A 27,387-nucleotide genomic window follows, 5' to 3' on the forward strand; every position below is an offset into this window, starting at 1 on the left:
ATCAGAGCTGCTGCTGAATATCGTGCACTATTGTTTTTATTTATACTCTACAGCAACGAGGTCTGCTTCCTGTCACCATTTATTGTTCGATTATAGGCAGAGTAGCATTCTTTGTCGGTCAAAATTCAGGGAGCGCGTACTGCTGCCACTGGATATCGGAGTGGAACAAAACGATGTTGCCAAATAGCAGCTTCGCTGGCTCCCGACTGGAATAACGACTTGTTTAGTGCCAATAATCTCAATGCCAAGCTCCACCACATAGCTGGGGTGACCACCATTGCGGTCATCTAAGTGACCGTTTGCAGGATACGCGCCGGCCATTCCAGCTGGGTGGAGATAAACCGCCGTATCTAGAACACTCACCCGACTCAACGTGCCACCCATACTCAATAAAGTTGATGGCAACGGCGCCCTACGAGAAGGCCGTCACTGCGCTTCGTGAACACTCCACAACAATCTTTGGGAATCGCAGTGTCTTCAACCGAGGAGCGGCGCTGTGATCAACTGAGTGGGGTGAACAGAGAGCTTCCGATTCTAGTATTGTGAATACAGGGGTTAAGTTTACGGGTTACGAAACGTATATAATCTCCGTCGCTATAGGAAAGCCAGGCGATGCCCGCTTTCGTGAAGTCGTCGCTTGGTCGCGTGATCTCCTGTGTGTCTCGAGATTGCGACAGCACCACCGCCATGGGGAAGTCTGTACCTCTGGAAGCCGACGAGAGGAACTGCCAGTCAGAATCCGCATGCCTCCTCTTCCGGTCTGGGAACCTCGTTGTCTGATCGCGTTGTAAAACAGCGACTTGTTAACGTCAGCCTTGTTGGCAGGTCGGTCCTATAGCATACCTTCGCAGTAGCACTGATGTCGATATTCATGGGCGCATACGGGCTCCAGTCGGGAGATTATCCAGTCACTATTTAGGTCACGTGATTGAATCTGTCATCCTACGTTTCGGTCCATTACTACCATCTAAATAGCACTTGCTATAGGGCGCACACCACTGCAGAGACGTTTAAAACAAAATAATTGGTCACGAACCTCCGCTTTATGGTTAAACATACAAATAAAACAAAGCACACAAAACAATCTTTTAAAGTAAGCATAAACATACAATCAAAACAAAGCACGCAAAACAATAATCTTTTAAAGTAAGCATATGCATACAAACGGAGCGAGGTATGCAGGTCTTACACACCATTCCACTGGATTGTTACGTGTGCAATCTCAGTATCGCGGGCGACCTTAGAAACTATAAGAATAACTAGATAATAGAATACAAACAATTGGCACTGTTGCCCGATGAGCTATCAAACCTAGCTCGAAAAAGAAACGACAGCGAATGAGCTGCCTCGAACCGTATGTCGCAGCAGGGAAAGGCCAGCATACGCGCACGACCGCGACCACTTCGCTACGCGAACAGACACGTCGGTGGCGACTGGCGGTGGCAGCCGAAGGCCTCTGCGAAGTCGGAAGCGTTGGCGGCCAAATTGCACATGACCGGCCCTTCCACAGGATGGTCGCAGAAGTGGCTGCAGTAGCTAATGTAGAACGTCTGCAACGGCGAGAACATCTCCAGCTGCTTGATCCCGAGCGTGGACAGGCCGCCTTCGTGGCTGGATGCGGCGCTGCTCTTGAGCGCGGCCAGCGCGACGTCCAGAGCGAAGAGATCGGCGACCTCTTTCATTTCCCGCGCCGTCGCAGCCCTGTCTAGTGCGCACTTTCCCTGTTGCTCCCACCAGCGTATCTCAGAGCCCGTGTAATCCAACTTCCGGCCCCGCTCGTCGGCGACCCTGACCAGCTGCCGGGCGAACTGGTATCCCAAACCGCTATAGGTCATTATCGGCGAGCCCCGGGTCAGGTACGACGGCGGGAGGAGCGCCGAAACGGCAAGCCAGACGAGATTCACCGAGTAGAGGTAGATGGCGCTTCCTGACTGCCACCGGTAACGGGCGGTCAGCAGGTTGTCGTGGAAAGGGCTGTACAGCGCCAGCTGCAGGGCCTGCTTAGACTTGAGCCACATCTCGAAGAACGTCGCGCCTTTGCCGTAGTTGTCGGGAAAGATGCTGTAGAGAACGTCCAACTGTTCGGCGATCATGAACGGCAGCGCCGGGAACAACTGGACGCGCATGTGGCTGCCTATCTTCAGGGCCGCTTCCTTCTTCGTCAGGTTGGTGATGGATTCCGAAGCTTGGAGCTGGCCGAGGAGTGCTTTCGAAATGGAGTTGAAGAGCGTCGAAATGTACTCCTTCCGGGCTTCGGTATCGAACAGTGCGTGGAAGATCGTCGACGCCTGGACAATGCCGAACGACTCGTGGACGGCGAGAAAGCAATGCGTGCCAGCACCCGCGTTCTCAGCCGTCCGACCGCCCAAGGACAAGAAGTCGGCGTTCAACATCCACACGTAGACGTAAGCGAACATCCAGCCGATCACGTTCAGAAGCCGTGCGGGTGAGATAGTTTCGAGTAGATTCGAAAGCCGACTGAATGAGTACTGTTTCATTATTAGGATTTTCGTTTCTATAGAAACGAGGGGAGTTGATTTCACATGCTTCGCGATGACAGCGCGCCATTCGCTCAAGGAGGCGTTGTGGACATAAAGCTGATGAGCCTTGTGCAGTGGCAGCAGGATGTCATGCTCATCTGTGCGCGTCGACAGAACAGCGTCCCTGATGGCTCCTTCGTCCTTGTGCAGCTCTTGGATGGCGGACTTCTTCAGCTCGGTCGTTCCGTTGGTTAGGAAAAGCGACACGCTCCCCATGGCGTGGCCGTACGCGACGTCGTCCAGGAACGACACCTGCCGCATGCGCAGCAGCGGCAAGGCGCCTGGCTCTTCGAAGGCGACGACCGGAAGGCGGTCTTCGGTCAGGTAGACGAGCTTCGCATCGAACCACAGAACAACCCTCCAGTTCACGATTAAGTCCAGGAGGACGTCGAAAACTCCGATTATTCCCACCTGCGCACCCGAATCCACCGATGGCCACCGTATCCCGCGTGCCTCCATGAACCTAACGAAGTCCTCGGCTGTCTTCGTGGCTGGTGCGCCGAGACAGGTCGACAAGGCGGTCAGGGCCTTGGAAGTCGCAGGGTAACGCCCATCTGCTGCAGGAGGCGCCGATGTGGTGGCCGCGCTGACGACGCTTGAGACGACGAGCTTGGCGTACGGAAGCGCTTCGGCGACCTGGGCATCCGGTCGGGACCTGTTGGCTCCGCACACGTAGGCGTGGAAACGGGTGCACGGGTCCGCCGTCGTGTCAAGGGACTGAAGAAGCTGATGGGCGTGGTCGAGGCAGTCGTCACTGGAGCAGACACCGTCTTCGGGCGAGGTTAGCGCTCTTAGCACCAAGTAGATAACGACGAGAAGCAAGAGAACGCCCATGGCCGCGAAGACCAGGCGCTTTTTGTGGCGACGGCAACCGCGCAGGCGAGACTGGAGCTTTTCAAGGCGACGCCGTTCCAGCTCTTGTTCTGCGTACTGTTGGCAAAAACAGAGAACGGAACCCTTAATTGCACGGAGCTACAGTTGACGGAATAATTTAACTACGACGAGATGATAGCGAGGCTTTGGATTTGCGCAGAATAAGGCAATAGAAGATCAAACTTGCACGACGCTTCCGAGCTTCGACCCTATAAATACCCGCGAATAATTGGTGTTGCTGGCAACTCTCCCTTTGTTGTTTATTTTCCTTTCGTGGTGTGATCTGCTAGCCTCTTGTAGGCTTAACGCGGTTGACAGGACGACTGCACTGAAAAGGTGGTAGTACCGGATTCCATCCTTGAACCACGACAAATTCATGTAAGAATTATTTTCTGAGGACCTGAACGAGATTTTGTCGGGTCCTTGGTGCTGCATTCAGTTGGATTCTGAGTATCCGTTTTCGTGAGCCTAGCTCCACATTGGGGGTAATACCATAAAGCGGAAATTTAATTATCGGACAACAGCTTGCTCTGAGCTACAATGTAGTTTAGGCGAGCATCCGTTCTTTTGATCGTTCCTATAATTTTCGCAATTTTTGACATGGCCTAACTGGTAAAACGCACTGGGGAAGTTGCCTATTGTCATACACCCATTTAGCCGCCATGATTGCGAATATGACTTTCTGCTATTGAGCACAAAATTGCGGCTTCCATTTCAGGTCTTCTTAGTTTAAAAGCGGTACACAAACGTTATGAAATTTTAATGCACGTAGTAATAAAGGGTAGTAGTGCATGTACTTGCCTAAATACCGTCCTTCTGGCTTTAAACAGCTTTGTGAATTTGCAAACCGACCATTTTGAACCAAACATTTAATTATAAATGCAGCAGTTTGCAATGATTACGCTTATTCAAATGATTACACAAGAATTTCTTAAGCCATTAGGGCGAATATTACACAAAACCACAACCTATCCAACACTTCCATGGCAGCTGAACTATAACGGCGCCAGTAGTATATAGTAACATCTCTGTAGGAAACAATGGTTTCTTTCTCGGTATCCGCTTCGCCGCAATCAGTTCTCGCTCTGGTTAGGCTCACTTACACGGCCAGGACTGACGCTAGGGACGCGGGTCTGGGGGCCGTGTTCCCTTTTCTGCTGCGCCCGGGCCCGATATTCCATCGAGGCACGCCGCTTCTGCTTAGCGTCCGCCTCGGAAAACTTGGGCAGATCATGGATGGCCGCTTGCACCATCATCGACTGGCGCCGACCGGAGGCAATGCCCGCCGCCCGCTCCAGGGGTCCGTGGTCGATCGGGCTGACCAGGCCGGGCGGAGAGCTCATGAGCAGCTGCTCGGCGATGGAGCGTCGCCGGGCGGCGGCCTCCTGGTCCGCGCTTCTGACGCTGGGCCATCGGCTGACCTGATGCGGTACTGGCCCCATAAGTTGGGGTCCAGCGATTGGTTCGGCTTCGGCAGAGGTCAGCTGGAAGACGCCGTCGAGTTGTTTGTTTTTAGCGAGTTCCATCTTGGCGGAAGGGTGTATGGTTACCCGGCGGTCCGGCGAGTTCTTCGGTGACGGGCCGTCTATCGAGCTGCGCTTGCTTTGGGCCCAGACGTCGGCGTCAGGTGTTGTTTGTTGGTCTTCTCGAGGAAAGTCGGCGCGCGTCGCGGAGGTCTGGCGAGGGCTGCCGCTGTGGGCGCTCGCCCGGCTTGGCCACCGCCATTGCTGCAAGTCTGGCGCATAATGAGCGTCTTCGCCCTTCGGGATGCCATCAGTTGACTGTCCCATTGGCCCGCCGGTTACTGTCTGGTCAGTCACTGTTCCCGGCACGAGGTCGTGCGCAGCGGTACGCTGAGGACGCTGTCGCGAGGGCGACCTGCGCGCGTGCGACGGGTCAATTTGTGATGATCTCCGCGAAGGGCGCCCTGAACTGTCGACAGGCGTTTGGTAAGATCGACGGCCACCTTCGCCGTGAGTGTCGTCAAGGGCTGAGGCGTCATGGGCGTGCGTGGAAGGCACGGCTCCCGTGCTATCTCGCCAGTCCGTGGTAAAGTGAGACGACGGCAATGGCACACCGGCTCTGGTCCGGTCAGTCACTGTTCCCGGCACGAGGTCGTGCGCAGCGGTACGCTGAGGACGCTGTCGCGAGGGCGACCTGCGCGCGTGCGACGGATCCATTTGTGATGATCTCTGCGAAGGGCGCCCTGAACTGTCGCCAGCCGTTTGATAAGATCGACGGCCACCTTCGCCGTGAGTGTCGTCGAGGGCTGAGGCGTCATGGGCGTGCGTGGAAGGCGCGGTTCCCGTGCTATCTCGCCAGTCCGTGGTAAAGTGAGACGACGGCAATGGCACACCGGCTCTGGTCCGGTCAGTCACTGTTCCCGGCACGAGGTCGCGCGCAGCGGTACGCTGAGGACGCTGTCGCGAGGGCGACCTGCGCGCGTGCGACGGATCCATTTGTGGTGATCTCCGCGAAGGGCGCCCTGAACTGTCGTCAGCCGTTTGGTAAGATCGACGGCCACCTTCGTCGCGAGTGTCGTCGAGGGCTGAGGCGTCATGGGCGGGGACGGAAGGCACGGTTCCCGTGCTGTCTCGCCAGTCCGTGGTAAAGTGAGACGACGGCAATGGGACACCGCCTCTGGTCCGGTCAGTCACTGTTCCCGGCACGAGGTCGCGCGCAGCGGTACGCTGAGGACGCTGTCGCGAGGGCGACCTGCGCGCGTGCGACGGATCCATTTGTGGTGATCTCCGCGGGGGGCGCCCTGAACTGTCGTCAGCCGTTTGGTAAGATCGACGGCCACCTTCGCCGTGAGTGTCGTCGAGGGCTGAGGCGTCATGGGCGGTGACGGAAGGCACGGTTCCCGTGCTATCTCGCCAGTCCGTGGTAAAGCGAGACGACGGTGGCCTCCGTGCGTTTCCGCTGTGCGACGCGGGCCCGAGCGAAGTGTGAGCGATGCTGCGCGAGTCGAGCGTCCCTGGGCGAGGCGACACCTGTTCCCTGGGCGTGGTCAACTCGTCCGTTGTGTCGCGCATCGAGGAGGACGGACTAACTCCTGACGATGGACCTGCGGTAGAGAAAGTCGCCGAATGATGTAAGATCAACGTTTCGGGGGGAACGCGGAAATCTGGACAACCCACCCTTTACGCGGAGGCTATTATTATCGAGTGATAAAGAAGAGGATGTAACCGTGAACTATAGAATAAGAAAGGGGTGGGGAGGGAGGTACCAGCGAATATACAAGGTCGTGTACACAAGAAAAAAAGGTGTTAGACACGGACGGACGCAGGACTTTCGACTGTGCTTGATTGGAATTCACATTCCTGCACATAACGTCCTACGCTTGCGCATCTCTCCCTCCTCCCAAGACGCTACGTGCATTGGAAGGAGGACGTGCGTGTCGTGCACGTACGTGCAAGACACGTACGTCGAAATGTACTTTGCTGCTCACAACATCTGACGCATGCGCGTCTTCTACTTCTCCCAAGACACGTAGGTCAATGTCAGTTTTATCACCTTTTACCTAGCCGATAGGTAAGCGCGTTCTTTGTTGGTTAAACACGAAGACGTATCACTGACACAGTTTTCCCTCTGATGTGAAATGCTTCTAATATTTCCTGCTCGTATCTAATCTGTCCCCTCCCTAACATCGTTTTTAGGGAGAAACTAGCTTTTAGGGAGAAACTGTAGTTTTTAGGGAGAACCTGTATAGTTTAGGGAGTACTTTAGGGATAAACTGCATATAGCTACTCTCCGGCGGTGGTCAATGCGAGTCCGTCTATGCGTCCCGTCGACACGAAAAATGTTTCGTCTCGAGTTTCTCGCGAATGTTCTGTAGCTCTCAATCCAATGCAGACATCTTAGAAAAAATCACACTGAAATTGACCACTAAGGACGGCTTTATCATTTTTTGGGTTTCATTTACTGATCATAATTAGTTCACAGTGAAGTTCTAAACGTTACAGGATTCCCGTCTGCTGTCAATACACGACCATCTGCGGAGTGGTTACAGAAAACGGCTGTAACCCTTATTTTATTTAAACTATCCGAAAACAAATTGAATGACAATTAGCCGCTAAAATGACTCTAACATTTCACAGAGTTTCATACACTTTTTATAATTACGTAGTTCACAGTGAAGTTGCAAATATTGTAGAATTCCCGTCTGCCATGCGGTGGCACTTGTACGCGTCACTACTTCGTAAAAGAATAAGTATAAATCCCTCCACAGTCAAAACATGTATTCCTTGTCTCTGTCCAACAACAACAACAACTACTACACATACATAAATGCGTCGATTGAGGTAAAACGGACCACAGCTTTACAGCTGGTCTTTCTCCCCTGAGTGGAAGGGCTGATGAATTTTTAAAGAAAACTTCTCATATTCTCAAGCTACAAATAGCTGTACATTTACAGAAACATTTGATTAAAAAAATTAGCACTTCACCTGGAAAAAACGGTTTTTGCTCGCGTCAATTTTGCACTGTTCATTCCGTGAAGGATCATTCACGTTGCTGTGTTAAGCCATTTGAAAAGCTGGCATGACGGTTCCGCTAGCAGCTTTACACTATGGTTAATTTTTGCACTTCTTGCAGCCGCGGCAATGAACTGACAAATTGCGACCCTGGCCGCCGCTTAAGAACGTGTAATATTCTTGCAAGCTGAGTCTGAGAACTGGCTAACCTCCCTTGTCTTTCCGTCTATTTTTTGCAGGCGCTTATTAACACACCTACCATATGCCAACGGAATGCGGTAAAGTCATGCACTCGATGAAGCATGTCACGTGTCTCTCACGTGGCAGAAGGAGACCCGCTGCGAGCGACCTCTCAACCTGCTCTTTCAGGCTACACGCCAGGCGCTCGCAGCAGTTTTTCTGCACTGCGTACAGAGGGCAACCAACCGCTACACCACTCCTGACCAGTTTAGACTGATTAGAAGCATACGGCGTTAGTGGTCTTCGTAGTCTGAGGTGAAAACATCCAGAAGACATGGTCCTTCTCGAGAAAGGTTGGTTGTAAGTAGAGGAACCTAATGTATTTGTTATCCGGCAGTCCGTAGGTGAAATTTAAAGCTCAAGAGCAGCCCTTAAAAACAGATCAAATATCCTGCGCTGCGCTATATACTATCTTCCCGGGTGAAATCCTTTAAAAAATAAAAAAAAAGATCATCAACATGTCTAAGCACACGGACCACATGATCGTTGTTCAAGGAAGTGCAAATGAGATTGTCAGTTCTTGCCAATACTGCAAAACACCGGGGCAGCGTTGGACCCATTACAAATCCCTTTCTTTTGTAAAAATACGCGACCCTTAAAGAGACTCTGAAACGAGTTTGACGATTTTCTACAAACGTACTGAGTCGTTAGAGTAGGCGCTTCTGATCATTAATTGACGCATCTAAGTGCTCCGCGTAAAGCGTGTAATTTATTACAAGGTTTCGAAAATGATCGCTGCCGATCGCAGCACACTGCTCGGCGGAATTTTAAGCCGCCCCTACCTATATGAAGTAGATCACCCAATTGACGACATGTGGGCGAGCTATCCGATTGGCTGCCCAGGGCGCGTCATCGATAATTTTTTCACCTTTATGGTGAACAAATGATGTTCGTAATAGTTGAAATGTTAGTTAATTTATTTCTATAAAAAGAAAGTAACAGAAATAGAATGCACAAGAACAATTTCTCACTACACTTAAGCACTTCCGGCACACAGCAAGCGTCGTCTGCTTGTGTTACAACGTGCTCCATTTTGACGAGAGCTCCGCGGTCAGAGTCGGTCTCAGTATTTTTGCGAGCACAATGATTTGACTTTGTTGCGTTGTGGACTGCAAACGTAGCGACTGACAATATGCCAAGCTGCGACATCGTGTCCCTCTGCAAGGCAGCAGACGAGCGGACTGGCTGCAGCGCATCGGACTGCCGCTGTCCGATCGGCGCCAGGACTTGCGCGTTTGCGGCCGTCACTTCACACCGGAAGATTACTAACGCAATAGTGTTTCGCGAGTCCGGTATTATGGTAAACGGAAGCGCTAGGGGACAGGGCCTGGCCGTGTCCCTGCATGTTGTTTCACGGGATGAGCAAAAGCGCAAATGTGAATGGTCTGCATGGTGCAGCCACCTGGTGGCACAAAACTCAACCACACAGAGTAGCAGTAACAAAATGTATTCTTCTTTGCTGCTGACGTAAATTTTTCGTAGGAGTGTAATCGTTAACACGTTCTCTTTGTAAATGTTTAAAGTGTTTTACACTTGGTTAGAGCAATATTACCTCTTTGTTTGGCTGGTTAAGCTCTGCGCCAATGGGTGGCTGCACCGTGACCAAGGAGGATATATAGAATTCTATATTGGCGGCGAGGAGTTACGGAGTCGCCATCTATCGGAAGCGCCTCGCTGGCGTAGTATGAGGGATCACGTGGCGCGCTCCTCATAGGTTTTGCTATCAGCGCTCACTGAAAACACCGTGTGCGAGCTCTCCCGGACATTTCTGTAAGTACTTTCGAAACGAGAGAAGTTTGTTACTGTCTAAATAATAATCTTGAGCAAACTGAAAGCACACAATCGTTTACAGACGCTATCTCTACCGAATACGCACAGTGAACGCCACTGCGCGCGGTCGCCTCGATGGAGTTGCCCGAACCAGCTTCTTGCGTGAAAGGTAGGCAAACGTTGAGCACAAACTATGTGAAATATGTTCTTATAGTGTTTGCATAACTAAATGGAGCGTAATAGAATGAAGCCTCAATGCGGCGATCGCACAGATTCGCAGCAACCGACTGCGCGTCTGCATCCCAGTTGAAAAACACAACAGGAAATTTTACCAGTCTGTTGTATTTTGGGACGTTGTTTCTGTAGTTCTGTTGTCTGTAGTTCTGTTGTCTGTAGTTCTGTTGCCTGTAGTTCTGTTGCCTGTAGTTCTGTTGCCTGTAGTTCTGTTGCCTGTAGTTCTGTTGCCTGTAGTTCTGTTGCCTGTAGTTCTGTTGTCTGTAGTGTGACGTCCTGTAGTAGAATGTTCTGTAGTTCTTGATCAACATTTAATTAAAAATTGACAGAGACGTCCGTAAGATTATGTAAATTTGTTAGCACAAAAAAGAAAAACATAAAAGTAAAAAAAAATTTTAAAAAAAACGTCTTTGCCTAGGATTCGAACATGCGACCTCTCAATTCCTAGCCCGGCATCTTACCACTGCACCACCCCTGACATGGTCTTCGAGTGTACGTTTTGGCCATGTGAATAGTACGACGTGCTGATGCGCTGATGTTTACATTTGCATTTTGAGAGCCAAGATCCGCTATCACTCCACCGCGTCAAGTGCCGCATCTCTAGAAGAGCAAGAGTGTTCGTACCATCGACAAGTACATCGTGCAGTGCTAGAACATCGATTTTGATGTACGATATCCATATTAAATAAGAAATTCAGAAATAGACAACGTTGACTTTTAGGGTTATTACTGCTAGTTTCGACAGTTGTCTCTCGTTCTTTACACTTTTGAGCGCGCATATAATTCGTGTGTTCAATGCAAAATAGCTACATAAACATTCGTGGATGAGAGTTCTTTCTGACAGCATACTGGCTTCTCACGGCAGCACTGTATCAGATTAATGAGACCCGAGCGATACAGCTTTTCACGCAACTTTGTGGAACAACCGAAATCTTCTTTTCCGCTTCGCATAAGCTTGTGAAATATTCCTGGGAAATTAACTAATGTGTCAGTGTAACAGCACATGTAAGTCCACAGGCCTGTGTGCCACATCTTACCAAAAAAAAAACCGGATACGCAGCCATTCCCGCAGATGGTATGATTTTGATCAGCGGCCGATTTAGAGGAGGCCGGTAGGGCGTTGCTGGTGCCGCGTCGTCACGGCACAATTATAACTATTCGCCACGTCGACTTTAATACCGGTGTCGGTGCCATCGGTGTCAGCATTGCCGGCTTCAGAGAAGTGCGATTGAATACCGCGCAGGAGAAAAGTACAGTGTACACTACCGATGCAAAAACATACAATTTTAAAGGACCGCGACGGGAAGCGCTTCTGTTGCGACTTCGGAACTCTTGGCCATCGCGACCGAATGTTTCTGCTGCGACGTCAGAATTGGTGTCGTAACGTCGGAGTCGCTGTCAGGATATAAAGTTGTTGTTCCGACTTCAGAACTCTTGTTGTTGCGACAGAATGCTTCTGTTGCGAAATCAGAATTTATGTCGTAACGTCAGAAATGTCTCCCAATTAAGAAATGTCAACAACTTCTGTCGTACAACAGAATTTCTGTAGTTGCGACAGGAATTCCTTTTGTCTTTTTCAACCGGGCACTACAGAAGCTTGTCGCATCACACAATTTCAGTGCACTTCTGTTGTCATCATTGGGTATATGTTGCGGCGATAGGTTTCCGTTGTGGAACAGTTCTCTGTAGTACAACAGAAGTTTGTCCATTACTTCAGGAACACTTCTGTTATGACAACTGGGGGCCTGTTGCAATGATAGGTTTCTGTCGTACAACAACATTTTTCTGTAGTACAACAGAAGTTGGTCGCATTACATCAGGAACACTTCTGTTGTGACAATTGGGGGCCTGTTGCCACAATAGGTTTCTGTAGTATTTCAACAGCTCTCTGTAGCACTACAGAAGTTTTTCGGGTTACTTCAGGAGTATTTCTGTTGGGACAACAGGGTGCCTGTAGTGATGACAATTTTTTCTGTAGTACTACAAAAATCTGTTGTAGAGCTTCAGCTTTCTGTTGTAACAACAGACATACGACAGACTGTACTTCTGTAGTAGCAACAACAAATGTCTGTTGTACATCAGAAAAGTCTGTCGCTCCATCAGGAATCTGTAGTTACTACAGAAAAATCCTGTTGTACAACAGAAATTTCTGTAGTACTACAAAAATCTGTTGTAGAGCTTCAGCTTTCTGTTGTAACAACAGACATACGACAGACTGTACTTCTGTAGTAGCAACAACAAATGTCTGTTGTACATCAGAAAAGTCTGTCGCTCCATCAGGAATCTGTAGTTACTACAGAAAAATCCTGTTGTACAACAGAAATTTCTGTAGTTGCGACAGGAATTCCTGTTGTCTTTTTCAACTGGGATGCTTGTCCCGCACTGTTTCGCTTTCGCCGCGTGCGCGTTTTCGCACCGTGCCATGAGCTTTAGGCCACAGAATATGAGCATTTGACACTATAAAAGCGACCATTGTTGCGTGAGCGCTATCAAAGCTGTTCAAAAACAATTTTATTGTAGAGACTTCGATGCCTACGGGGAACTGTGATGTGTCGTAGCGACGATTCAATCTTTCTTTTTTCTACTAAATTCTTGGACGTTTCAATATTATTTCTTGAGTTGCGTCGCACTGTATTTTTATCGGTGTCCTCTGCACGCGAATTCCCGCTGCTTCTTTTTTGTAATCCAGTGCATTAATTCATAACACAAACGTGACCATATGCCATGCTTTTTTTTTATGTGCTTCTTACCGCTCCCTTTCCACTCCAGTGAACTTGCCAGTATCTATAGCATCGACAAGTTCATAGACCAAACCGTCATGACATTAGTCGGGCAGCGGACTCGGGCGAGCGTCTCAGTGCGCGTTTTCCGAACATTCCAGACCCGGCGCCGTAGCAGAAATCTTCCTCGCGTCTGTGCTTGCTGCATACCCGAGTTGTAGCCGATGACTGTTTGCCGATTTTATGTTTTGAGAGCCAAGCTTCACGCAGCTTCTTGTCCTGCAGCTACGTGTGAATAAGGCTGACACCGGGCTCGGTTGCGTACGTCCGGCACTGCGGCACCGAGCAGTAGCCTACCACGTTGCGCGCCTTCAAAGTCAGCCACTACATATTGTAGTGCTTTCAAGCGTTGTAAAGGAGACGCTCGAAGCGGGAAAATCTCGCCACTAAATGAGGACCGCAGCGTACGAGGGAATTTAAACTGTCGTTTTCAGCTCACTTCGGCGCTCCCGAAGCAGCCGACGCGGACGCTATGTCCACGTGATCCCTCCTAGCACGTCACGCCGACGGTGGCGCCAGCATTTCCAGTGGTGGAGCTCGAGGCCAATACCCCCCTTCGTGGGGACCGTTCAGGCAGCTCACGTACGTCTACGCTAACGTTCCTTCATGAGCTTGAATTTATGCCTCCACCGTTCCGTCGAAACGCCCGGCTAGCTTGTGGTTACTGGAATACGAGACACGTTCGGCGTTGCGACAGAATGCTTGCAACTCACGCTACTTCGATAGCTCTCGCTTAGAGTCAACTGCCAAGCAGCTGACGGAGAGTTTGGAAAGGCTTCGCGCGCTCGCTCCTAGAGGACCGGAAGTCGACAACACGACGTGCCATCATGACGCAGAGCCAGTGAAGGCGGAGCTTAGTCCCGATCACCCGGCGAACGAGTTGAGGAGAAAATGCATGACTATGGAGGAGGGTAACTTGTAATCGTCCGTAGCTCTCAATAGGAGACGTTTCACACAAATTGTGGTACGAATGATTAACTTTAGCTGTACCCTACGCGTCTACAAAATTTGTCCGAACCATTTCAGGAGCCCTTTAAACTCGACGAGGGTAGACTCCAAATAACAGGACAGTATCTCAAAAAAAAAAACAAAAAAACGCTCCAGTGCTCATGCTTACTATACTCCGTTTCATACATCATGTGCAACGCTGTGGAAGCTATGCAAGTACTGCGGTCTCCAAATTTTATCACTACGCCCTGTAAGGTCGTTGTGAATGTTCGGCTTGGTGAAGGTCATGTGTGCATTCTTTTTCTTTGCTTGAGTGCGTGCTCCTCGACTTTTCTTGGGCCCCCTCTGCTTTTGTGTATGTGTTGTACGGCAATGTTGTGCTGTTGGCTCGCACCCTGGCCGCTTCCGGGGAGTGCCTGCTTTGGGAAGACGGTGGCCGGACGCTGTTCGGCGAAAAAGGGAGCGGCAGGGGTTCTCGAGCACTGGGTCTGTCGAGCGCCATAAATCGCGCAGTGAGCCGCTGTAGCCGACATCTGGAGAAGGGAGTAAATGGGGAGTGTTTTGCGTCGGGCCGAGGCGCCGCGGGGGGCTCGAGCGGCGGCCACCGCCGGTGCGAGTTAGCCCGGGGACATGGTCCCACGGCTGGGGGGTGATAACGGGCGCGGCTGAGCGGGCAGTGTGAGCTGAGGCCCGAGAGACGACGGACCGTTCTCGTCAGGTGCCCGATCGGAGCGACGGACTGCTCCGAGGCCTTGCTCAGCCGCATTCATAAATGTGAATTAACCCCTTTCCTTGTTTGCTATATACTCATTGTAACCGTTACCATCTGCCTGTAAATAAATCAGTTCGAATGATTGACATCCAGCATCGTTAGCGCCGAGATACCGAAGCAGAGAGCAGGGCATAGGCTCAGGAAGAGCCGAGAGCGAACAAAAACCACAAAGAAGGAAGAACCCGGCGGAAGAGGAAGGAAGAAGAAACAACTTTACTCGCCCGTTCCGTCTATGCATCGTTGGGCACCAGCGGCGTTTGGTCGCGCGAGCACGCACGTGAGGCTGCCGCGATGGGATGCAAACAAAAACAACGAAAAGCAAATTAATCTAAAACAACGTTTTAGCAGCCGAATGAGCGCATGGGTTGTGTGCTTCTAAGGGTAAATTCTTATGTTCATTCAGAACATACGTTATATAAAGAACATTTTCACAAAAATTGGTCAAGACACCGAACTGTTTAAGTGCGAAAGCAGCCACTGCAAGAAGTTTCTTTAGCCTCCACAGCGTTGTACCCAGTGGCGTAGCAACAGGGAGGGCCGGGGGGCCGTGGGCCCCGGGTGCAAGGGGCCAGTGGGAGGGGGGGGGGGGGTGTCATATACGCCTGAAGACACCCTTTCCGCCGGCTAAACCCGGGGGGGGGGGGGTGACAGAAGACCTATGGGCCCCGGGTGCCAGACGACCTAGCTACGCCACTGGTTGTACCTGATGTATGAAACGGAGTATAGGTTTTGAAGACGAACCTCCTTACTAAACGTTCATTCGCTTCACGCACCGCCACAAACAATTCATCATGGGGAATTGAGTAATAAAGGTCCTCTATGTCCAACGAAAAGGCTGTGCTGGCTCCAGGTAGGCCGTCCTTTTAACATCAGTTCTGCTAAGTCCGCCGAACTAGGGAGGGCGAGCGGGTCCGCTGCCTTCAAGGTGCTGATCGAGGCTTTACACAAGCAGTGCTCAAGCTTCGTCTTCACTTGAACGCCAGTGTGTACTGCTCAGCAACTGTTGCCGCCTTTTTTCTCTACAAGCGGCATATATTCGTCAACCAACTGGCAGCTCGCGTCATCGGTGCCACGGTGAAGTTCCACGGTGCGTCAGATGCACGAGCCAGGAACCACGCCTCCAAAGAGTTGCACTTCGGCCCCGCAACGCACAGCAAGATTTGCGATAGCTCTGGCCCTTTATCAGGTGTATTCGGCTTGAGGGGAGGCATAGTGTGCGTGTGTGTACTCTTTGCATATACGCTTTGCGTAAAAGGTCGGGGTCGCACGGATCAAGGTACCCATAGAGCACGGCTCCGATCGTAAATGCATCACGTGTTGCTGGGGCAAAGTGGGTTCGTAGACGCACGTTAGGTTGGCGAAAAAAAAAAGTCAGACACAAGGCAAGCGCTTGTCTTGTGGGTACCTTATTTTGTCCCATCTACCGTCTGCGCTTGTTAAACCTGCGCACATTTTTTTCACTTAAAAGCACTTTTGAGGTTTCGTTTCAATTACGAAAACATAATTTTATGTTTCCTGATGCTGCCTTTAACGTGACCTGTTAAAGTCATGTTGTGGACAAGGGCAATAGGGTTATGACGTAACTTTTACGCTTACTTTACCGGGGTTTGACGTGAGTCGGCCCGCCAGTCGGTCGCTATAGTCTAATTCTCGACGAGTAGCTTTAGCGGGGGTTTAGCGGAGGACGAGACTCAGCAAAGAAATTACGCATCCCTCGAAGAGCAAAACGAGAATAAGGTCGAAGCAGAAGTGAACGTTTCGACAAGTGGACTTGTCTTCTTCAAGGCCTTGAAGAAGACAAGTCCACTCGTCGAAACGTTGGCTCTTGCTTCCACTTTGTTCTCGTTTTGCTCATCGTCTTGAATTTCCATCTCCCGCCTTCCCCTGCGTCCGACGAATGAATTCGAAGTGTAGGGCCCGCAGGAACCATAGCCCAATTATCTAACCTGCATAACACACACGCCTAATTCTCAGCTTTCCCAACTCCTGAACGTTCTTTGAAAAATCACAAGACAAAAATTGAATGAGGTGGCACCTGGCAGAATTAGATGAAACGGCCACCCTGCGCAGGAAAATTGAATGTTTAATACATATGTCTCAATCAAGTTAAATGAATATAAATTATGGGGTTTCACGTGCCAAAGCCAGATTTGAGGCACGCAGTAGTGGGGGAGTCCGGAGTAATTTGGACCACTAGATGCTCTTCAACGCGCGCCTAAATGTAAGTACACAGTGTTTTCGCATTTCGGCCCCATCTAAATGAGGCCGCCGTGGCCGGGATTCGTTCCCGCGACCTCGCGCTAAGCACTGCAACACCACCTGTACCACTCTTAGCTCATGACAGCTACGGCTTTGAGACAATTGAAGCGCCCATTAACGATACGGTAAAGCAATAAAAAAAAATTTTAACGTGAGCGTCGGAAAAAACAACTGATGCTTCGCTTACAATATCTCTGTCAGCGGGTGTAACCTGTACGATTCTTTTTACAGCGAAGTTGTATATGGCTAGCCGATTGGTCCGTCCGTCCGCGATTGACTGCGCCAATAGTGACGTTGTTGCCCTCCATCACAGCCGAGCGCGCGCGCAGCAGCAGACCACGCGTCATACGTACTCCTGAGGAGCAGGCAGCTTTCGATCAGCAACGCCGCGAGCGGAACCGGGAACAAGCTCGTCTACGCCGTGCCGATGCTGCAACCCGGGCACAAGAACAGGCTCGTGCAGCCGAGCACAAAGCAGCAACTGCGTACCGCGGATTCGGCAGCCTACCAAGCTGTCGTTTAATGAACCGTCCGGATTAACCCAGTGATAAACACCGGGGCCGTACGTTTCAGCTTCGCTGGTTAACAATCTGTATACGGAGTGATTGGGCGGCGATTTATTTTTTCTTGCAGGTAATGCGATGCGCTTACGGAGAAGTACTAGAGCACCCGTATAAACAATCCTGGGGTTATGGTTTCAACCAAACTATTGACGAGAAATTATTAGCTTTTATTGTTGGTACATTGGTTAGGCGTTCGTGCGTGACGTTAGGTGATGTTACAGGGACAGCCGGATCATGAGCTCGCAACTACTTTCGCGGACTCGTTTCCTTAGTGGATTAAATGTATACAATAATCTGCGCGTGAAGCACGCCTTCTCGCACCTAATACACGCGTCAACAAGGCGTCCCATCACTATAGCAGGGTTACAAAGCGCAGACGAAAGCTGCGCCAAGACCGACCATCGAAAACACCGTTAGGGTCCCCCCCCCCCCCCCGCCTCCATGATCTACAAACAAGCGCTCTGAGAAAGCTAGTACAGACGTACCGAAAGGACGGGACCATGGCCTAGGCCTCTTCCGGTGCTGCCTCGCTCTGTCGGCGCCGCGCTGCTCGGTCGGAGTCGCCTCGTTCGGATTGTCCGCCGTTGCGGCGCCATGTCGCTGCAGTGGGCCCGGAGACGGTCCTTCGTTCGAAACGCTCCTCTCGTTGGGATTGTCCGCCATACGTGCGTCCTGCGGCTGGGGCTCCCTCGAACACGGCTCGTTCAGCTGCGAGCGTTATGCCTCGATTCGAAATAAGCGAGACGGGGCTTGTGCACCGCGCGAAGTCGCGTCTTCTTCTGCTTCTTCTCGCTCACGAGGGCAACGGCTCGTGAGCACGAGCGCACGCCCGTTTTTACCTCGAAATAAATTGAGAGAGAGAGTCACATAGATGAAGTAAAAGTGTGAGAATGTGAGAATGTATAAGAACCTATAGAAATTTCTGTTAGCATTTAGTTGCCTAAATGCCTCGCTTTGAATGTTTGCCCGTACCTCGTTTTGGTATTTTGATGGATGCACTTTTCAGTCAACCCGGTGTGTCCAATCCCCCCTGTGGGTACGAGCCATGTTTTGAGGCATCAAGAAAAATAATAAACATGACAGCTATAAGAAGCGCATAAATAGTAAGTCCTACTGTACCTTCCTCCTGAGGCAACCTTTAGAAATTGGCATAATTGACAAGCTTTTGCGTAATTCTCTTAGCCTTGTCACCTCTATCTCACCTGTACGTACCGTGATCATATGTTGTTGTTGTTGTTGTTGTTGTTGTTGTTGTTGTTGTTGTTGTTGTTGTTGTTGCCTCTAACCATGGTACGTACCCACTAGGGCGATTGGCCACCCTTGAGGTAATGAAAAGTGCAACCAACAAAGGACAAAGAGAGCTAAAAATCAAACATTAAATAAGAGACATTAGACAACTTAAGCATTACAATATTTTCAGCAGGCTTATTCATAAAAAGAAGAAAAAGAATGAAGTACACCATGGTTGGTACCCTTGACAAATTTTTAGAGCGCGAAAAGGAAGGTCAAACACAGGACAGGCGCTACCTTCAATTGTTTCAACTGAAGGGCAAATGGTTCAAAGTAGTTCCTGTGCTGTATTTGAACTTCCTTTTATGCCAGGTCTTTCTTGCACTAAAGTGCAAGAAAGACCTGGCATTAGGCTCACAGAAAGTTCTTCTAGGTCGGTACCCTTGCAGCATAACCTTCCGGACGCTTCAATGAACATGTATTAGAGCAGTAATATTAGACCCATGGCTTGTGCCTCATTGACAGACACCGAAGGACAATATGCTTGATGTTGACAGTGATAAACCCAGATTACCAATCGGAAGTACATAGTAGGAACATTCTGTGTAACGAGAAGAAGCCGCCGCAGGATAAAAAGAAATGGTCAGTTGTTTTTGGTTCGTTACAAAAAGAGCAAAGGTTAGTTATAGATAAACCAGGGGCGGCTTGCAGGAACATTTAATAACGAAAATGTTTGCTAGAGAACTCCTAGTCTGCGCTATAGAACGTGCTATTAAATTTGTTATTAATTTCGTTAATAAATGTTCGTGCAAGCTGCCCCAGATAAATAAAGGTAAGCTTGATAACGTCACCTCGCATTGTCACGAAAGGCGTTTGCCCGCATTCCACGGTAACTTTAGGTGTCTAAAATCATCAGAGGAAATCAGGGATGATTCATTACAATTCGGAAATTAAAGGCGCCTGAATCCACTCCTGTTGTCAAATAAAAGTTGGGAAGAACATTTAATATCAGACCATTTAGTGACGACGATGGGGGCGAGTCAGCGTACTCTTTTAGGAAGATTCCATGGTGTCTGGGAACCCAGACAAAGCGGGCTTCAGACACACTGCCCTGCACAAGTGTCCAAAGTATTCTCAGTAGGTGCGAGCTCCCATAGAAGTTAAATGTTTGCATGTTTAAAGCACACTGTTAGATACGGGACCTTTTTCTGAGCCTACTTCGATTTCCCCAGACCTCATCGAATCGCACCACAGCTAATTAAGGAGCGCAGAAACACGGATACCACATTCCTGAGGCAAGACCCGTGCAAACAAGTTGGCGGAACCCACTTCGTGTGCAGCCGGTGGCGCTAGAGTTACTGTATATGCTACCTGTGGTAGCATATACAGTAACTCTAGGTGGCGCTATTCACTGCTTGGCTCTTCCCGAAAGTGAAGAGAAGGGACTCTTCCGTCCTGTCACTGTTGCGGGTAAAGTGGGTCCCGAAGAAAGACGGCTGTAATGCGCCGTGACAACCTGGCGGCGTCGCCCCCTTCCCTATAAGGTGACGGCGCATTGCAAGTCAGCAAGGCAAGACCGCAGGGAGAAGAAAGCCCTCGGACAAACACCCGAGCAGCGACTCTCTTCGCCGGGTGTGACTCCATCGCACGGGCGCCTACCATTGGCCGAAAATGGCGTCACCTGAGCGGGCTCTCCCATTGGCCGAACGTGACGTGCCTTATCGAAATCGAAGGGCTTAAAAGACGCAGACCGAGAGCATTCCTTGATTCTTCTCTCTCGAACTTCTTGCGACGGGCCGCAGCGTCCGAGTTGCTGCCGGCCCGTAATGACTCTACGACTGTTAATTGACGCTCACTGTAAATAATGTAAATAAACCTCCCAAGTGTTTCATCCCGAAGTCCTCCTCAACTCCTACAACACCAATACAATTATTAGTTAGTAACCTTAGCTAACTAAAGACCAAATGCTCTTATGTATTTTTAAACCTAATTTGTTTCCTTCCTCCTTCTCCTCACAGAGCTTAATGCCAATCCCTTTATCCATGGAGGCTAACGCTCACGCGCCACAAGAATTCTCTGCATTCCAATAATGAGTTTTCTCCACTGTGTTTGTAAGAATATTGCCAGTTCGTAACAAGAACACCGTGAGGCACCAGCGTAACGTTGGGACGAAGTTAACATAAAGAAGTGCAGGTGGTTCAAATATGTTGAATAACGAGACTGACAACGAGACTGATTAACGAGACTGATAGCACGTGATTTAAGTCCATCTACACACATGTCTTGTCTAGAAGGCTGGAAGCTCAGCCAGATCCCTTCCCTACGGAGACCAGCCTATCATGTGACCTTTCCATATGTATCAGCCAAATGCGATTGCGCACCCGAGTAATCAACAAACACTTATCAGTCTGTAGTGCCAAGTCATCATTGAGGAGCCCCGCAACACTTGTGGAATGGTGCGGAATGTGGTACTAGATGGCGTCTGCTCGCGAATGATTTTCAACCGGACCTTTTTCAATACGCATTGCATGAACAAACTTATCGACAGCCAAGTGCTGGTGTTCGACACTTTCTCTGGATCTTCCTACTCCTTTTAGTTCGATTGGCGCTCGAAGTTGTGCTGCTGTAATCGCTGCTAAATGATACCGTAGGCTTGTCGTAGCGTCGATATTCTGTATCAGCATGGCCTCGAGGTCGCCTGTCGTGATCCTCCGTCGCGCCGCCCTATCTCCGAGGTCATAGTACCGGCGCAGCGACATCGTACAGCACCGCCAGATGGCGCCAATGCCCCATACTTAATCAGTATTAGCAGAGTCCTTCCATGTTTGAAAGGACTCTGGACTCTGGTTGAAAGGACAAAAATGGAAGGACTCTGGTATTAGTAAGTGTATATTTAGGGGTAATTAATAAATAAGTAGTTACCACCCGGCAGGCATTTCGTTTCAAAGACGTTAGGGGGAAGGTGGGCAAATCTGGAAGCGTTGGCGAACAGTAAAAGGCGGTGGCAGTATAAGTTTAAATAGAAGTAATGGGGAAACGCCAGAACGAAAAAAAAAAAACTCTGGGACAGCGAGTTACTCGAGTTAAAATGTTCTTTTTTAAGCTTAAACCGCAGATCTTAAGCGTAGATAGTGAAGGCAAGGAATACTTAAATACAGCGAGCGCGGTGGCACAAGCCGTCACTCAATGTCAAAGACGGTGTGCACGAAATCCTCACACTCATCCATCCATTCACTTCATACGGAATGGTAGATCTCTGATTTTGCTCAATTCTTCTAGAGGCACTTTTTAGTCCTGACGTTCAAAGGAATCGGCTCCATGGCCATCGTTCTCAACATTGCATGGCAATGAACACGTTAAGTGGTGGCGCTTTCAGGAAAGCGAAATGCCAAAAGTGGAAAAGTGAAATGCCAGTTTTTTCTAGAGATACTGTAGGCAGTGGCGTAGCTAGGTCGTCTGGCACCCGGGGCCCATAGGTCTTCTGTCACCCCCCTCTCCGGGTGTAGCCAGCGGAAAGAGGGGTGCCTTCAGACGTATATGACACCCCCCCCCCCCTCCTCACTGGCCCCTTGCACCCGAGGCCCACGGCCCCCCGCCCCCCCCCCCCCCTGTTGCTACGCCACTGACTGTAGGCCTCCGTAGACGTGTGCAAGAGCCACATTATGCTTAGCTGTTCATGACAATATCACTTAGCGTCAGAGTACGGCCTCCACGGCTTATGATCGAACCTTAGATCTCGTAATTAGGAACAGATCGCCATAGACGCTGAGCCACCAGGTATCTATGGAAGCTCAAGGAAAACACACACACAAACACACACAAACACACACACACACACACACACGCACACACACACACAAACACACACACACACACACACACACACACACACACAAATCATCTTTAGTCGCACCAGTAAATGGCCCGGAAACCCCGTAGTTACCGTCTAAAGGTGCTTAGTGGAACACTGACGACTCAGTCGCGGCTTTGAATGGCCGGTAATCATAATATAAAGTTGCGTCCTTTCGATTCGGAGTGCGCCGCCCAAGGCCGCTGCGTCATTGCGACATTGCCGAACTTCATGCACTAAAGGCATGTCATGACTTAGGATGCATCCGAACGTGCATGCGGATGAGAGAGCAGAGTGAATGGCCAGCCATCTTACGAGGCGCTTCAGCTTTAAGTGAGAAAGTCAATCCAGAAAAGGCAATATTGATCGCTAAGATATCGCGCTCTCGGTTTTAGCAGTGCATTACCACCAAGCCCAAGCATTCACCCTCTATTGATCGCCTGTCAGTGGCAGGGAGGCTTTATGGGATGGCTGCATCTTCGTGGATCTTGCGTTGCGTGGCTCTTCAAACACGAAAAAGTTCGAAACGGTGTTAACATATTGAAAGCTTATTCCCACTTGCATCGCTGATATCAATGTTTCAGCCTTTGGCACGAAAATGAAATAAAACGAGCTTGAGTCAACAGCCGCGCAAACACGCTTATTTTGCGCCATTAACAAGACGTAGTTCTTTCGCGCCATATCAGGTTGCTGACCTGGCCTGTGTGTACGAAGTAGACAGGGGTGGCTGTGTCATAAACAGATGTTACCCAGGTTACCATTGGCTCTTATCACGCCCTTTGGATCGGCGCGATACTTGGAAACTGCGCCGCGCGCTATTGCTTTATGAAAGTGCAAGAATTACTTTCGGCCATTTTTGATGCACAGATCTAGCTTGGGGCTCTCCAAATTGCGCCACCGTTACCGAAGTTAACAGTGTTACGTTTCGCCTACGACGCCCGGTATAGCCGGCGTGGATGCAACGGACGCCGGTGCTTCGTTCAAAGCGGCGGACATTTTGGCCCGTTCGAAGCTGCCGCAACGCATCCCCGCCAAGCGCGTCCAGGCTTGTTTCAGTGCCACGTGTCTTCGTGTGTGCGTGTGTGTGTGTGTGCCCACGCTTGTCAAAGCGCGGCAGCCGGGGACAGGAGCTCCCCTAATTTCCCGGACATAGATTGGCCTAACTTGAGAGGCAATTCGCGTGCATCTAATGAGTTTGTCCAACTCATCCTTGATTTTTCTTTTGAGCAACTAGTCCTCCAACCAACGCGCATTACTAACGTCTTAGACCTTGTTCTAACAACAGCACCTAATCGAGTTAGCACCATTTCCATCACTGATGGGTTCAGTGACCACTCGTTATTAGAATTTACAGTTCGCACACCTTCATGTACACGTAATCTAACAGCAAAACGAATATTTGACTATAAAAGAGCAGACTATAATGCCATTAACCGAGATTTACAAAGCTCTTCATCTAGATTTATCGCAACATTTTCTCAACGATCAGTCAACAAAAATTGGTGCCTGTTTAAAGAACAACTACTAGGTTTAGCAAATAAATACATACCTCAGATCTCATTTCGCACCAACAGCTCCAAACCATGGTTTAATAAAACTTTGAATGCATTAAAAAACAAAAAGAAACGTTTATACAGGGCAGCCAAAAGCGTCAACACGTTAGGTTCGTGGAATAAACATAAAGCCTGCGAAAAAGCCTACTGCAGTTCCCTTCGTCGTGCAAAACATAAATTCTTTTCCGATGACCTTCAGTCAATGATAAAAAATAATCCTAAAAAATTTTGGAAAACGATATCTCCTTCAAACAGCACTGACACTCCCACTCTCGTGGATAGCACTGGTCTTCCCATACCGCGAGAGCGCTGCGCATCTGTATTTAACAACTACTTTCTTTCCACGTACACAAAGGAAGACCTTTCCAATATGCCAAAAATGGCAGACTCTGATTACCAATATATGACTCCTATTACCGTAACAGCCGCTGGAATCGCTACTTTGATTAATAATCTCAAATTATCGAGTAGTTCCGGATTTGATGGCATCAACACGAAAATCCTAAAGAATACAGTAGTCCCTTCCAGTACAATCCTTAGTCATATATTTCAGCAGTCACTGTCAACAGGGGAGCTGCCGAATGATTGGAAAGTTGGCAAAATCATACCCATTTTCAAGTCAGGTGACAAGAGCGATGTGAGTAATTACCGTCCAATATCACTAACCAGCGTTCCCTGCAAGTTACTCGAACACATCATTTTTACTAATGTCGTTCATCACTTAGAACGCAATAACTTCTTTTTTAAACATCAGCATGGATTCAGAAAAGGCCTTTCATGTGAGACACAACTAATTGAATTCACTACGGATCTTTTTCAAAATATGGATGACAATGCTCAGACTGACTCAATATTCATCGACTTCTCTAAAGCATTTGATCGCGTGGCTCACTGTCGCCTCATTTCTAAACTCTCATGCTTAAACCTTGACGACCTAACAATTTCTTGGATAAGAAACTTTTTGTCTTTTCGAAAGCAGTCCACTGTCATTGACCAGTACTCTTCCCCTTTCAGTAACGTAACATCAGGCGTACCTCAGGGAAGTGTCCTTGGACCCTTACTCTTCCTGATTTTCATCAATGACTTGCCATTAAACATTACATCCAGTGTTCGACTATTCGCAGATGACTGCGTTATCTACCGTCAAATCCGCTCCCCCGCTGATCATATTGCTCTTCAACGTGACCTTCAATGTGTCACTAACTGGTGTATGGATTGGCAAATGACCCTAAACACTAACAAATGCAAACTGATGACATTTACTCGCAAAACGTCCTACTCCATTTTCAGTTACTCACTTGACAATAGTATCGTCGCTCGCACGTCTTCATACAAGTACCTTGGAATTATTCTAACACCTAGCCTTTCATGGTCATCCCACATTGAGAAAATAACGGCTAAAGCATCGCGCACTCTCGGATATTTAAAACGTAACCTTCGCAGCGCTCCTCCCCCCACAAGAAAGATAGCCTACCAAACATTAGTGCAACCGCAGCTCGAATTCGCAGCTTCTATATGGTCACCTCATCAGGCATATCTAATCCATCTTCTCGAGTCGATCCAAAACCGTGCTGCACGTTTCATTGCCAGAGATTATAGCCCATTTTCGAGCGTAACTAACATCAAGCTGTCGTTGTCGCTTTCATCTTTGGAATCGCGCAGGAATATAGCACTACTTTGTCTTCTGCACAAAATCATGCATAATGTACGCCCATCTACTTTACCACTCGTTCGTCCCTCCCGCACATCTAGACGCCTGCATAATCATCTCAGTTTCCAACGCATCTTCGGTCACACCAACGCATTCAACTGCTCAGCTTTGCCACGTGCGATTGCACTGTGGAATGGTCTTCCTGATAACCTCGCTGACATTAATGACCCATTAACCTTCAGACAAAAAATCACTGCATATTTGGCTAGTACTTAGCTAAAAACTAGTATCTGTTCAGTTTTGTTACTTTTAACTTCATTGTTATTTATTTATGTAATCATTTGTTCTAAGGTTGTTTGCTTTACTGTATAATGAAAAGCTAACACCTGTTCGTTTACCTTTCCTGCTTTTTATCTTTGTTTACTTTGTGTTTGTTTATTATTTGATTCTCTTTTTTTGTTCATACTTATGTAACAAAAGCTATGTTTTTGCTCCGCATTTGTTATCTGTACCGCCCCCCTCACGCAATACTCCTTCTGGAGCCTGTGAGGTATATGAAATAAATAAATAAATGAAATAAATAAAGTGTGAAGCGAGGAGGTCGGACCGGCGCCGGCCCGGCTGATGCGTCGCTACACTCGTCTCAACATGTCTCTCAGCTCGTCCGTGCCCCGCCGTCACGTGGTCTCATCCCCTGACCTTCCTTCTTGCCCGCGACGCCAAGAGTATAAAAGCAGCTGCCCCCGGACGCCAAGAGAGAGGCTCCGATTTCTTCTGTTGAGTAACGTGCTCTCCCGTCTCTCCACTTCGGTCGACCTGACCGGCCGCTCTTTTACGATGCTAGAATAAACAAGTTCTGTTAGCAGTCGACTCATGCTTTGCCAGGACCTTCGGATGCTTCCAGTTGTGCCCCAGGCCGCCAGGCCAATGCTACCCTTGGGGCTTGCGACCCAGTTGCAACAACTCGTGCCAGCGGTCCGATTGCAACAACGGGTGTCAGCGCTGAGGTTCCAATAACAGCCACTCACAAACGCCAGTTGTTGTACCCAGTCTGCCTATCTTGAGTACACTGTGCCCATGGAGTTCGGCGTAGAAGAAACCGCGTAGAACCGCCTTAATACCGGGAAGAGTTGTTTTCAATCTGCAGTTAATTTCGCAAGGAAATTTCTGTGTGCTTGTGTAGCTTGCCTCCCGGTGTTCTCACATGGTGTAATGATATGCCGGTACCGTTTATGATACCGAAGCCCACCACCTATATTTACTTAGGTTGCTTATTTAGTTTTGCCTACAGGAGCTCATTTATGGGAGTCATAGCACTGATACAAAATAAAACAAGGTCAAAATTCAGAAATACACATCAAAGCAGAAAAAATAACCGTGAACAAGAACACAGTACTTTCTAATGACACATTACTTATTGGCAGAATAAATGTAACCCGCCGTGGTTGCTCAGTGGCTATGGTGTTAGGCAGCTGAGCACCAGGTCGCGGGCTCGAATCCCGGCCACGGCGGCCGCATTTCGATGGGGGCGAAATGCGAAAACACCCGTGTACTTAGATTTAGGTGCACGTTAAAGAACCCCAGGTGGTCGAAATTTCCAGACACCTCCACTGCGGCATGCCTCATAATCAGAAAGTGGTTTTGGCATG

General features: G+C 49.2%; 1 protein-coding gene across 1 annotated transcript; it reads right to left on the reverse strand.

Moving 5' to 3' along the window:
• Positions 1-55: 55 nt before the first annotated feature.
• On the reverse strand, positions 56-18,231 carry LOC135908467 (serine/arginine repetitive matrix protein 2-like). Its single transcript, XM_065440239.1, has 3 exons — positions 17,940-18,231; positions 4,517-6,480; positions 56-3,470 (listed from the first exon to the last, which is right to left on the reverse strand). The coding sequence occupies exons 1-3, from the start codon at positions 18,115-18,117 to the stop codon at positions 1,407-1,409; spliced, it is 4,206 nt and encodes a 1,401-aa protein (XP_065296311.1). The 5' UTR covers positions 18,118-18,231; the 3' UTR covers positions 56-1,406.
• Positions 18,232-27,387: the final 9,156 nt, after the last annotated feature.

This window comes from Dermacentor albipictus, chromosome 3 (assembly GCF_038994185.2).
Source record: "Dermacentor albipictus isolate Rhodes 1998 colony chromosome 3, USDA_Dalb.pri_finalv2, whole genome shotgun sequence".
Taxonomy (NCBI): domain Eukaryota; kingdom Metazoa; phylum Arthropoda; class Arachnida; order Ixodida; family Ixodidae; genus Dermacentor; species Dermacentor albipictus.